The sequence below is a fragment of the Esox lucius genome, chromosome 22 (assembly GCF_011004845.1).
Source record: "Esox lucius isolate fEsoLuc1 chromosome 22, fEsoLuc1.pri, whole genome shotgun sequence".
Lineage (NCBI taxonomy): Eukaryota > Metazoa > Chordata > Actinopteri > Esociformes > Esocidae > Esox > Esox lucius.
Window position 1 is genome coordinate 9,802,818 of NC_047590.1, and position 13,990 is coordinate 9,816,807.

At 46.1% G+C, this 13,990-nt stretch overlaps 1 protein-coding gene across 4 annotated transcripts in view; it reads left to right on the forward strand.

Annotated features, from left to right (window-relative positions):
- The window catches only part of dmd (dystrophin), a 171,962-nt gene that overhangs the window by 135,752 nt on the left and 22,220 nt on the right, over positions 1–13,990 (forward strand). For 3 of the 4 annotated variants that reach the window (XM_034289748.1, XM_034289749.1, XM_029116727.2), the window contains 18 exons: positions 5–180; positions 249–396; positions 796–921; positions 1,467–1,622; positions 1,904–2,099; positions 2,900–3,057; positions 3,445–3,562; positions 3,853–4,064; positions 5,179–5,333; positions 5,421–5,610; positions 7,276–7,448; positions 7,671–7,827; positions 9,119–9,233; positions 10,053–10,321; positions 10,863–11,009; positions 11,925–11,993; positions 12,995–13,058; positions 13,333–13,393. In XM_034289748.1, the coding sequence (XP_034145639.1) occupies positions 5–180; positions 249–396; positions 796–921; positions 1,467–1,622; positions 1,904–2,099; positions 2,900–3,057; positions 3,445–3,562; positions 3,853–4,064; positions 5,179–5,333; positions 5,421–5,610; positions 7,276–7,448; positions 7,671–7,827; positions 9,119–9,233; positions 10,053–10,321; positions 10,863–11,009; positions 11,925–11,993; positions 12,995–13,058; positions 13,333–13,393 (2,690 nt within the window). The remainder of the gene's footprint in view (positions 1–4; positions 181–248; positions 397–795; positions 922–1,466; positions 1,623–1,903; positions 2,100–2,899; positions 3,058–3,444; positions 3,563–3,852; positions 4,065–5,178; positions 5,334–5,420; positions 5,611–7,275; positions 7,449–7,670; positions 7,828–9,118; positions 9,234–10,052; positions 10,322–10,862; positions 11,010–11,924; positions 11,994–12,994; positions 13,059–13,332; positions 13,394–13,990) is intronic. The other variant, XM_029116732.2, reaches the window with a different exon arrangement.

Below are 13,990 nucleotides of genomic sequence, written 5' to 3' on the forward strand. Positions count from 1 at the left end.
CCAGGAGCTGCAGAGTAGCATGCCGGTCCAGGAGGCCGTGGTGGGCGGACTGAACGCTGCGTCGGAAGACATCGTCGGTCAGAGTACCCAGGACGACGGGGCCCGGATCAAACTCCAGCTCAACGCGCTCAACGCTCGCTGGGCCACCGCCGCCGGGAAGCTTGCAGAGAGGAAGAGGAGGTGTGTGTTGTGTGTTTGGGTGTGTGTCTTTCTGGTGCGCCTCCTGACTGTCCCCCTGTGTGCGCCAGGTCCGCAGAGGCGCGGACTGCCGTGTCAGAGCTGCAGGAGGACATGGGGGAGATTCTGTCCTGGCTGGGCGAGGCCGAGGAGGTGGTGGCCATCCCTGTGACACCTGGAGATCGCCAACGCATGAACGCCACGCTGGAGAAAGTCACGGTAACTAGTGCCGACGACCGCAACGTCCTTTCCGTCTTACTGCCAGGATCGGTCCCAATATGAAGACTTTTTGGGATTTGAACCTACTGCTGTGGCAGTAGTATGTGTATAAGCACCAGCGGGTAGCGGTGTTGAATGCTAGATAACACCATATACCAGGAGTGACGTCATTATTAATTTCTTTAAGTTTCTGTCAGAATCAGAGTAGCCTTTTGTCGCTATATGTGGTGGACATAGTATTGTATGCCCTGTAAAGGAGCAGTTGGTGATGGCTGATCTGGTGGACAGGACAGCCTTTACGAGTCTTACAGCTCCTGGACACTAGGCCGTCCCCATTTCCAAATGACCTCCAGGGGTCGTAGAAATGGATTGCCTCAGATACGTGTGTGTGTTTCTCAGGCCCGTGTGTTGGAGCTCCCAGCCAGGCAGAGTAATGTTGATGACATCAACATGAGGACGAAAACCATCCTCCTCCCAGCTGACAAACACAAAGACATCAAGATCATCAACACTCGCTGGACACAGGTCGCCATCGTTTCCTGTTCTTTGTCATGACAGAATATGGATATTAAATAAACGTACATTGTGAATATGGAATGGTTCCTATTAATGGAAACTGCAGTGTGTGCCCGTATATATCACTCATAGTGTGTATGGGCTGCAGAGATTGGCCAATAACTGAAAGGTTGCTGGTTTGAATTCAGAGTTGACACGCTAAATAACATTTCTGTGGTGCCCTATTGCTCCCACAGAACGCCCAGGATAAAAGCCTTGGCTAAATGACTCTAATATATATAATCTTTATAAATACTGCTTAGTAACTCTGGGTTTCTGGGTTTATTTCCGTCATTGGCCATGTTCAAAAACATCAAAACCTTGTATCATAGATCGACCGCGACTGACTGACAGACTGACTGACAGACTGACTGACAGACTGACTGACAGATCTACAATTCCCATTCGGTGGTTATTTGTAGTGCATAGTGACATGTAGATCAGTTGGTCTTTAAAGTCAGTTGCAATGTGGAAGTCCCCAGCTGACACCTCCCTGGGACTCTACCTGTCCACAGGTGTCCAAAGACTTACCTCAGAAGCAACGTCAGATTGAGGGCCTGCTGAAGGAGCTGTCTCAGTTCCAGGGTCAGCTGACAACCCTTTCCTCTTGGGCCTCTACTACCAGGACCACCCTGGAGGGGAAACCCGACCCAGCAGAACCTGAACCCAAGGTTAAATAAAAATACAAGCATTTAGGCATTTTGTCAATCATTTCACCCATCCATCCATCCATCCATCCAACATCCCCCCAATCCATCCACCTAACCACACCCCCACTTCCATTCATCCATCTATCTGTCCATTCATCTATTCATCCACCATCCATCCATCCATCCATGCTGGCCAGGAGCCTGAATGTCAGGCCTCAGTTAATGTGTTCCTAAATGCCAGAGTGAGTGTTTCAGATCCTAGATGAAGTTTAGTGATTCATAGTTTGTCTGGGATGTTTCAGATTCTACATGAAGTTCAAGACAAGAAACCAGAGGTGGAGGGTGTATTGGCTAAGGGGGAGGAGTTGTACAAGGACACGCCTCCTAGCCAACCAGAGAAAGAAAAGTATAACAGTCTGAGTGATGATTGGAGGGCCATTCAGGAACAGATGATACTACACAAAGAGAGACTGGGTGCTCTAAAGATCCCCAAAACTGGTAAGGCGATTTGTGCATGTGTAAATGAGAGCAAAAAATTAAGATAGGTTCAACACTACATGTGTGGACCAGAAGAAAGATAGTAAAACATTACAAATCGTACCCATCTAAATTTTTTAGGACTGGTCCCTGACAAAGAAACATGATATGATATTTCTGCCTTAGGGGTGATTGTTGGAATTGGGATTAGTTTTTGTTTTAGGCATTATGGGTTAGGTTTAGGGGTTAGGGTTATGTTTTAAGCATACAATGTAATATTGTTGGAGTTGAAGTTCCGATATAGGCTTAAGTTAGAGGTAGTTTTGTGGTTAGGGGATGGGGACACATAGACTTCAGATGTTCTGGTCTGCACAAGAATAGAAAATGTTTTGTGTTGTGTTGTGTGTGCTATCTAGGGGTTTGCATACACATGGGCACCAGAATCACCCTCAAAGACAGTAAAACCGGAGGAAAATAGGTTTCCAATAAAGTTTTTTTTGTCCCATCCCCTCTAAGGAAAATGTGATTTTCCCCTCTAAGCAGAATGTGATTTACAACTCCGGATAGAAAATGCGTCGTAGTGTTAGAATGGTAGTTTAAGGTTCAGGCATTACATGTTTAGGGGTTAGGTGTTTGGGCTAGGTTCAGTTTAGGCTTTAAGGTTACATAATTGAGGTTAAGGTCAGGGTTAGGATTAACGGTTAGAGGATATGAATCATGGATTTCTGGGCTTCACAATGATAGAAAAACAAACGTGTGTGTGTATGTGTGTGTATGTGTGTGAGACTATGACCACTGACGGGTGACTGTGTGTCCCCCAGCTGAAAGTCTCCAGGGTGACATCTCAGCACTGACTCACTTCAATAAGGCCTGGTCTGAGCTCTCTGATTGGCTGGTCGGGCTGGATCAGATGGTTCAGACTCAGAGGGTCACCGTGGCCGACCTGGACCAGATCAACAACATGATCGGCAAGACCAAGGTGAGAGTCGAAGCATCTGTGTGTGGGGGGGGGCTTCTGATCCCCCCATGCATGTACACACAAACATACTATAACAAATAAAATCTCAGCCTAACAATATAGAACATCAGTGTCCTAATGACAGAATCAAACATTAACAGAGTTACCTAATTACATAATAAAACATGAACAATGTCTCCTAATATCAAAGTAAAAAGAAAGGATCACCATAACACTATAAAAGATGAATAAAGGCACGTAATAATAAAATAAAACATAAACAAAGTCTAATATAATAGCAAAGCGATCTTCCGCCTAGTAAACCAGGCTGATTGCTGCATTAATGAAAGTCGTTGCTAAATACATTCTTCCAGATTTAGGAGGTAATAACTAGTCCTGTCTGTGTAGGGAGCTCTGAGGGAGATGGAGCAGCGGCGCCCCCAGCTGGAAGGTCAGGTCACTGCAGCCCAGAACCTAAAGAACAAAACCAACAACCAGGAGACCAGAGCTGCTATCACAGACCGGAGTAAGGCAAAGTCTCCTGACTGACTAACCTCAAACTGACCACACCCTAACCTCACAATTAATTACAGGCTCAACCTGCTATTCCTCAATGCAAACTGACAACAAAGTCCACTCACTGGCCATCTTCATTGACCAGAAACTGTTATTTGACAAACCGTCTTTACCTGCCACAAACTGTTTTTATCACAAATTCACATTAATGACCACAAGCTGACCAAAATTGCTGACAATAGCTTCAATAGCTGACAAATATCTGATACTATTTCTAACCTTGTGGTTATCTGGGCATAGTTGACAGGTTGCAGACACACTGGGAGGAATCACAGGAGAGACTGGCTGAGAGACATCAACAACTCCAGAACATGCTGCGTGACTCCTCTGATTGGTTGGAAGCCAGGAAGGAGGTGGAACCTCTCATCAAAGGAGCCAGTGACAAGCTGGATTCGTGGCAGGAGCTTTCGTACACTGTGGATGCTCTGAAGAAGCAAAACACTGACCTCAAGGTAACACGTGAACGTCATTTACACTCACACACAGCCACACACACACACACACGCTCACACAAAAACACAATGACACACACACACAAATACAAAAGTGGAGATAATTGGAGAACGTGAACCTCTGTGAATCAACAAGGTGCCCGCTGATAAGAGCTGGGAAAGGGAACATCGTCATCAGTACTTTAGAACAGGACCAGGATGAGATGGGAATACTGAACACTGAAGAACCAGTGTAATCCAAATCCAATTTTTGTATCATATGGTACAATAGAAGATATAACTACTGTAACACTGTAAACTGTGTCAGTATTGTTATCCTTATAACAGGAGTTTAAATGGTTTAAATCAAATAGCAGCTAGTTTTTAGGTGGAATCTGGAAGGGCATCAAAATGGTATTGGGAAAGTTAATCAAAATCTCAGAAGATCATGAGGTAGTATCTGAGTGTGTAGAAAAGAAGGCATTATTGTGATTTTTCCCCTTAACTTGCTCTACACAAATTCTGGTCCCCTCTTGAAATAAGAGAGAAAACGGTGGAAAAAATGACATGTACACCTACTATGGCCATCTGATATTTGGCTGAGATAAGAGAACCTGCCAGAAAGACAACACTCACTGCAGCACTTCACCATTCTGACTTCAATGAATTCTATGAGGGAACCCACTGCTGAGAACAAGGCAGCATGCTTGGTTAGGAAATAGTTGAAAATGCAGAGTTGCAGAACAGACACAGCTTATCGCCAGTCTAGCACCACCAGCAAAGACTGAGAGAAGTGTAAGGAGGGACGGAAACTTCAATGGAGCCAAAATACCGCAAAAATCAATGCCAAATCCATGACAAGAACCTGGGCCTGGGTGCTTATATTACTGTGGGGCAGATTTACAGTCAATGGACTGCATTTCTTTGTTTTACCCCTTTATGAAAATCTCCTCCACATAACAGAAATACATGGTGCGGTTGAGTCTTTTTGCTATGATGAAACTAAAACCAGTAGTTAGAGACCTCCCAACTGGCCGGTCAAAGTGCTGCTGTATGGTCTGTGTTTCAGTGTCTGTAGTGTTTCAACAACTGTGTGTGAAATGGTTGTTTGTGCTGTTTTCGGTCGTCCTGGTAGCTCTTCGTGAAGGAGCTGCGCCAGTGGCAGAGCCAGGTGGGCGTGGCCAACGACCTGGCCGGGAAGTTGTTGACCCTTTACAGCGCCGACGACACTCACAAGGTCACGAAGATGACAGACACCACAAACATCACCTGGGAGCGCATCAACAAACGGTCGGTTGGTCCGTCATTCACTGAGTTTGTCTCCTAAGTCCTATTCTCTCTGGGAAGGACCTCATTACAGTGTGTGTGTGTGTATAGTGTTGGAGACCGTGAGGCCTCCCTGGCTGCAGCTCTGAGGCTGTTGCAGCAGTTCTACCTGGACCTGGAGAAGTTCCTCAACTGGCTGACCGAGGCAGAGACCACCTGCAATGTCCTCCTGGACGCGTCTCACAAGGAGAGGCTCCTGAAGGACCCCAAGGCCGTACGACACCTCCTGAGCCAGTTCCAGGTATTGACACGAACCGTTCATATAATCAGCTCACTAAGTCACCTCGTAGTCACAGCTGGAGGACGTTTTTCTGAGAGCGGTTTGGACAGTGAACCCATGGAGCAAATTTATGGACTAGGTTTAGAAAGAGCTTAAAAATGAACCTCATCATCAGCACAGCACAGTGCAGGGTTTAAATCCCTCCATCCTCACTGGGCCCAGAGAGCCAGTGCTTTGAATTGCCCTACAAAGTGGCTACCACTGCGACCTAATTCCTTGTCCTCTGTACCTGCCCTGTCTGCCCCTCAATGTCCTGTCTAATATGGTTGGAATGTATGGCAGGAATTCCAGACTCCAAGGAGCAGACAAAGACAGGATACCCCCTACTCACACTGCATTGTGGGTCATGAAGAGAAGTGTCTGTTCTGAGCTCTGCGAGAGGGAACATTTCTAACCCTCTGTTCTGTGGCGGTCGCCCACTCTTCACTCTTCGCTCCCTTAGTCAACAACAGGCCCTGTGTGTCAGACATCAACCAGTCGTCTGTGCTTCATTATATTGAGTCTTTCCGTCTTCCACACGCGCACATATACTGTCTCACACAGGCACACACACTCACACATGTAGGCAGAGAGATCTTTGTAGTCCTTCAGCTCGCAGAGAGACACAGAGAGCATGCACGTCTGATTGGGCTTGGCGGGAGGAGACATGTCCTTTAAGTGGCGCGGAGTGTTTCCTTGAGTGGATAAAATGCTACGCAGGAAAACCTACCGTGTTCAGGTTAGAGATCACAGCTCATTGTGAAGTCCGCATGTCCACTGTATGACTCCTTGGTAATGGACTGTTTTGGGCCGTCTCTATCCAAGTGAGACGGAGTGTTACTTAACGCCCTGCGCTCACTTGGATGAACCACGGTCAGATTGTACAGGATGCTGTATTGTTGATGCATACTTACAAGCAATTTGAATTTCATTTTGAGTAATGTCATGATCCCCGCGAGGAAACAGATGGTGTTGTTGTGGCACGTGTGTGAAATCAACGAGGTTCATCGGGTTTCTGAGGGGATTCTATGACTCGTTGTTATGTGGGCTTCTACACAATTCGATGTCGTTCTGTTAGCTTCTTTACAGTTCAATGTCATTCTGTTAGTTTCTATATAGTTTTATGTCGTTCTGTTAGCTTCTATACAGTTGAATGTCATTCTGTTAGTTTCTTTGCAGTTCAATGTCATTCTATTAGCTTCTATACAGTTGAATGTCATTCTGTCAGCTTCTATACAGTTTAATTTCATTCTGTTAGCCAAACCTCCCACCCCCATGGCACTTACTGTATACCTGTAACCTGACAGTCAGAAACAGGAAGGGATTTAATGACTGTAGCTGAGACGGTTGTTTAGCGTTCGCTTGGGAGAGTGGAGGTTGGACATTCCCCGTCGTAATTGCGATTGTGTACCCTGACAGCTCATTGTTGTTTAATGGGCAAGTCAAAATAATTGGGACATCATGTAACGATTCACTAATTGGGCCAAATTAATAGAATTTATTCTGAGAGAAGAAACGTTTGCAATGGAACATTCTATTTCTACGGTATGCCTTAATGATTTGTGTGTAACGCGCACATGTGTCTGAATATGTGCACGTGTGTATGAACGTGTGTTTACCTGAATAAGTGTGTGTGTGTGTATCTAGGATTTACAGGGAGAGATCGATGGCCACACGGAGCTCTATCACTCACTGGATGACAATGGCCAGCGTATCCTGACCTCCCTGACAGGCTCGGACGATGCCACTCTCCTACGGAGACGGCTGGACAACATGGGCCAGCGTTGGGACGAGCTCCGCAGCAAAACCATGAGCATGAGGTCTGACGCGTCACCCACTCACCGCATTCACCCACTGACCGTCAAAGACTGAATTCAATTCCTTCTTGGAGTAAAACCGACTTAGCTGGTTAAATAACGGTTACAAAATTCAATTAAAAGAAGTGATGGAGTAGGCAACCATGGTCTACAGTCACTGGTGTCAGTTTGCTGATCTATTTGCTTTGTGTGTGTGTGTGTGTGTGTGTGTGTGTGTTTGTTTAGGTCCCATCTGGAAGGCGAGATGGCTCCCTGGAAGCGAATGCACATGACCCTACAAGAGTTGATAGCCTGGCTGCAGATGAAAAATGAGCTGCTGGAGCAGGAACCACCTGTAGGGGGCGATGTCCCTGCTGTGCAGCAACAGCTGGACACACACAGGGTGAGAGTGAGACTGAAGAGGGGGGTGTCTGACACAAGGTTTCTCAAACTCTACCTTGAGCCCTCACCATACATTTTCTATTTTAGTTTAGTAACTCTAAACTGGCACACCTGATTCATTTATTCAGCTAATCATTAAGCCTTTAATTTACTGAATCAGTACCAGTTTAGGGTAAAAACAAAATGTGCCAGGGGAGAAGTTTGGGAAAAACCCTGCTGTAGAAACAAAAGGCCCCTGCGGGAGCCGTTTGGGTTTTTTCTGATGTGGGGCGGAACAATCCTCTTTCAGAACCCTTTTTAAATGGTTTCTCAGACAACAGCTTGGGAGGCCCTCAGTAATTATAACAACCAGCATAACAATAACAGAAATAACACAGTCATGCAACGGTCTGCATTCACTGTGGTTTTAGTGGCAAAGCAGAAATCACAAATCCAGTAATGAGCTAAAGTCCTACCAGACCCTCAAGACCCATGGATTTAAACTTGATACATACTTGCAAAGCCTTATAATGGAACAGGTTTCCTGTTATACACATCAGATGTGTAGGAAAGGTGAAGTCTGTGGACACACACAAAGAAATCATTAAACAGATCATTAACACACAGCTGTTAGTACGCCTACCTTAGAGTTGGAGGTAAATGGAAATAAAGAAATCACTTTGAACATGCATTTTAGGTCACTTAGCTTGCACATAATGAAGTGGCCTCTGGGTTTAAAGGGGCGCTGCTGAATTTGTCTGTCAATGTTTTACAGAGACCATTCATTAAAATGTATTTGTAGATGAGAAATGTAATCTTTCTTTGTGTGTAATAAAAATAACTAGTATAACTAACATTAATGTCAATAATGACTGTGACAAGGAGTGTAACACTGACTTGCCTGGCTTTTCTACCGGTTTATACCAACTGGAGGGGGCAGTCACGTCTAAATCTAAAAACTTCTAAATGTTATGTAGCAAAAACATTGTCATAACTCAAAAGTAGACTTCAGTAACCAAATTCTTTTGGGGTTGGTTCCAAAACAGGTAATTAAAGATTTTTACAAATATCCACTTTGTCAGAGAAGATTCCATTGACCTCTTTACTGCGTCTACGCAACATAATTAAAAGCAGAATATCTAACCTGAATGTAAAGAATGAATGAGCTTTTCTGAGTGTGTAGTCTGTCCAATTATGGTGGGCATTATAATGATTGGACTGGGATTCCTTTTATGTGTTGTGTGCTGTTGGGGTGGTCGTAGAGCTTGCGTTTGATGATGTGTGTATGTGTGTGTGTGTGTGTGTGTTGGCAGGGTTTCAGAAGAGATCTAAGGACCAAGGAGCCAGTGGTTAATGATTCGTTGGAACAGGTCCAGGTCTTCCTATCTGAACTACCTGCCGATGGAGATGCACAGCCTGACCAGAGACGTGAGTAGGACCACTTGGTTAGCCTGCAGAGCTAAAGCCTAGGCATTAGGTCAAGGACCTAACGTGAGTCTTTTGGAACTATGCAAGTGTTTTGGAACGATACACTTGGAGAGACACAAAAAAACGGATTTTCTTGCTAATAGACACAAACCACATGTTCACTCTATTTTAATGTTGCCTTAAGTGTTTCTGCAGTCTGCCCGTGCTTTCCTTCATCCTGTTAGGTCAGGTCCCAGTTCGCAGGATCAGCTGACTCGACGGCCCGTTCAGTTCTCTAATTGGCTCATGAGGCTGTGTTTATGAAACAGAGAAACAGCAAGCGAAGGAGTTTTTCCTTGCACTGTTTTGATGCTGTTGAGGCTCAGTTTAAGATGGGCATTTCAAGGTAGAAAAATGACACCGCAAAAGCATGAGAAGACAGACATGATGCCCTGCTGTTTTAATTCTGTTCTGTTCTAAACCCTTGGCTGGAAATAGCCTGCTCCCGTTTATTCCCAGTCATGCTGAGAGCGTCAACTCTTTACTGTGGAAACTGCTTGGCAACCAGTAGAGAGGGAAAACTATCAAACTTCTGCAGCTCATTCATTGTGTTGATTGTGTTCATTTATCACCAAGAGCCCTGTGCACTCCAGTAAATTACATTATTGGAGGTAATACTCATAAGGAATGTTTTGTAGTTTATAGGTGGTAAAAAATGGTCTTCTTCTATTTTGATCGGGTTTTTTTCATAACTGTTTTTACACTTTTCATGTTTTATATGTAAATAAATGACGTGATTAGGAATGTCTCAGTCCTTTAATCCCTGTTATAACCTGTCAGACATAAGTCCAGAGGAACGTGCGCAGAACGTCGGCCGTGTCCTGCGCAAGGAGGCGGAGGATGTGGCGTCCAGGTGGAAGGGACTTAACGAGGAGGCTGCTGATTGGCAGAGAAGGCTTGAGCTGGCTCTGGATAGGCTGTTGGAGCTGCAGGAGGCACAAGACCAGCTGGAGCTGAGACTGAGCCAGGCGGAGATGGTGAAGGAGGCCTGGGAACCTGTAGGAGATCTGCTCATAGACTCACTACCTGAACACATCGACAGGGTGAAGGTGAGAGGAGAGACACACTCACACACACACACTACCTGAACACATGGGACAGGGTGAAGGTGAGAGGAGAGACACACACACACACACACACTACCTGAACACATCGACAGGGTGGGAGAGAGACACACAATAACACACAAACACACGGAAACACAACACACTGTACAGCATACACACCCAGACACACACACACACACACACACACAGCACACACAAATGGATACACACACACTTGCTGAACACACTGACAGAGTCACAGTGAACTCACAGAATTCTTTATAGATTCTTTATTCTTTATTTGGATTCTAATTAGCTGAAGCCTTAGTAACCAGTAGACTTCCTGGAGTCAAATGCAAAAACACACACCTACACACACTCAGACACACACACAAATGCACACACGCGTCTGTTCCTAGCTTATGATTTAGAGGGCACAGTGTGTTCTCCCTGAGGAGTGAATGATGTTCCAATAATTGGTGGGTGAATTTAGCGCCGCTGTTTCTTTGTGTGTGTGTGTGTGTGCGTGTATTCCTTTCCACAGGCGTTCCAGGAGGAGATAGCTCCTATCAAAGACGACGTAAGTCGCGTCAACAACCTGGCCTCTACCTTTGGCCCCCCCGACCTCGTCCTCTCCCAGCCCAACGTGGACAGACTGAACCACCTCAACACACGCTGGAGGCTGCTGCAGGTTTGCATGCTGAGACACACACACACACACACACAGTCATGCACACAAACGCACCAATTCAACACAAAACATCAGTAACAGCTGTATGGATGTACAACAACACATGTCACATCCATCCGGGAGGACCTGGGAATTAACCCATCCAGAATGTTCTTCACGAGCACGGCAGTCAGGTGCTCCGGGGTCTAATGAAGACAGTGGGAATCATTGCCACCTGCAGACCAAGAGATCCTGTAGAGACACCACCGGGGAGGATGATGTTGCTGATGAGAGCTCTGTGGGGGTGTGTGTCTGGGGGTGTGAGTGTGTGTGTGTGTGTCTGTGAGTGTGTGTGTGTGTGTGAGTGCGCTGTTATTGTTCTCACACCAAATAATCCACCTGACTGACGCTTTTCCTCCCCCACGGAGACCACTCCCCCTCCCTCCCCGAGAGCTCTCTGCGGTGCTGACAACATACCGACAGCTGAGATGAAAGCATGAAGAGGGGGATGGAGAGGGGGAGGGAGGGATGGGCAAAGGAAGAGGCAGCGGGGGGGGGGGGGGTAGAGAGGAATGTAAAGGAGATGGCCACCTGGAGACAGGACCATACGGTACCTCACACACACACACATAAACACACACACACACACACCGCCCCAGCATGCCAGCTGTTCCTGCTGACATCCGTCACCTCCGTTGAAAGGCGTTTGAGGTGACTGAGACCTCGCTGACAGGTCGCGGCAACAGGGTCGCTAATCAGTCCTACTCCATCGCCGAGGACAATCGTTTGCTCAACTGTCCCCCTCTTTACACACGTAAAAAAGATCCAACCGTCGGAGGACAGACCCGACTGGCCTGGAGACTGTTCTGTGTGGAGACAATCGCAACCAAATTCACTCTCTTGTTTGTTGTGACCCACTATCATCATCATCATCAGGTTTCCATGGAAACGTGTAAAAGCTCAAGGGGTCGCGTGTCGGTGGATGAGTTGGGGGATGTATCTCAGGTAATGGTAGGGTCGGGGTTCCCGTCCTCATCCAGTGTCACCCCTCCATTAGACTGGTCCGTACAGTGTTGCTGTCCTACCATTGCTCCGGACATCCCAGAGCCACAGTCCATCACGCCGTGCGCTCTTGTTGAGTAGCGTCACTTCATACCGTCGAACGCTGCGCTACTACGTGGGTGCTCGCATGTACCCAGGCACCGCACTTCGAAAAACACACTCACACACACACACACAATAACACTACGCATGGCATCAACATTTCATCGTCTGTAGGACATGATCCATTTCCGTGAGTCCTAGTCAGCATGCGTCCACATGGTCAGGACGGCCTGCAGAGGACAAAATGTACGGCTGGCCAGCCTGACGCCAAGACCAGCCGGAGCTCTGTTTTGTAGTCTGCTGTTAGATAACAGGCATGCTTAGTCACAGTCCGTCACCGCTTGGCCCGGCTACTCCACGGTCGCCATATCACGTCATACCACACAGCTTTAATCATATACTGGTGTGTTCATATCTGTCAGGTCGGTCGTGACTGTCTCGCTCTGCTCCTGTCTGTCCTTTTACGTCTCTGTCTGTCCCTGTCTGTCTGTTCCTGTCTGTCCCTGTCTGTCGTCTGTGTCCTTGACTCTTCCTTTGTCTATCTGTCTGTTTGTGTCTTGTCCTCTATGTCCCTGTTTCTTCCTGTCTGCCTGTCCTGTCTGTATCTGTCTGTTCCTATTTGTCTCTCTTCCTATCTGTCCTCTGTGTGTCTGTCTCTGTCTGTTCCTGTGGGTGTTATATCATTACTCAATCCTTCATCCTCCATTCTCTGTTCCCTTTCTACAGAACACCTCCCCTCCCATCTCTCCTCTTCTCCTTCCCTCCTCTCCTTCCCCTCCCCATCTTTAATCTTCCCTTTCTCTCGTTTTTTTCCCCTCCCACCTCCTCCTCATCCACTTCCTCTCTATTTTCTCAGCTCCTCCTCTGACATCCTTTCTCCCTTGGTTCTCCTCTGTCCTCAGATCTCCATCAAAGATCATCTGAAGCAGCTGACAGATGCTCATAGGGACTTTGGCTCTGTGCGTGGTGAGTTTTGGTCCGTTTCAACTCCAATGCGGCGTAATCTATCAGCCAGGTCAAAGAGGCATTGTACATTTGCAGTCCAGCCATGTTGACAGCTAGTGTCCCTCTGATACACACTCTAGATAAAAGAAGAAATAATAACATGCTAACATTAGACATGAACTAACGACATACAAACTGAGTGTGTTTTGACAACAAAAAAAAATTACACAATCTAGTCTCATAAGAGCAAAACCCTTATGATGTAGTACATAACCACTTCTCGGTCGGCCCACAGGTTCGGTCCAAGGTCCAATTGAGCAGGCGGTGTCACCTAACAACGTACCCTACTATATCAAGTAAGTATGTCCCATCCAGTTGGAGGTTTTCTGCTGTTTGTTCTGCCTTGATTAACTCAACCTAACAACAATATTGAGTGAGCATGTTTCCTTTGAAATACTGCAATAACTTGGATAACATAACACAGTAGAATCCAGCAAGTCCTAACATGACCTCACCCCCCCCCCCACCACCACCACTAAGATGCCTCACTGGTGCTCTTCAATCAATAAATGTATAGATTGTTGCTAACCTAAGGCTCACATTTACTTCAGAAAACTGCCCTGATCCTTTAAAAACAACATTCTACAGTTGCTCTCCATTCTCTATTCATAATCTAACACCTTGTTAGTATACTGTATGAATGAACGATTTCTGCTGGTTTAACAGCCTGCTTTTCTGTCTGTGGTGCTACTAGTCCTACTCCTAACATAGCTGCAGTAGATTTGTACTTTTTTAAGTCTATAATCCTTTATAGCAGACTTGTAATATCCAGATATTTTTTAATCAGTAGTTCCTTCTTGATCTCTGCTTCATTCTGTCCTCTGAAACTCCCTCTGACTGTGGGTTTAGTGAAGAGATTTAACAACTTTTTTGGAAGTCCTCTTCCATTGTCC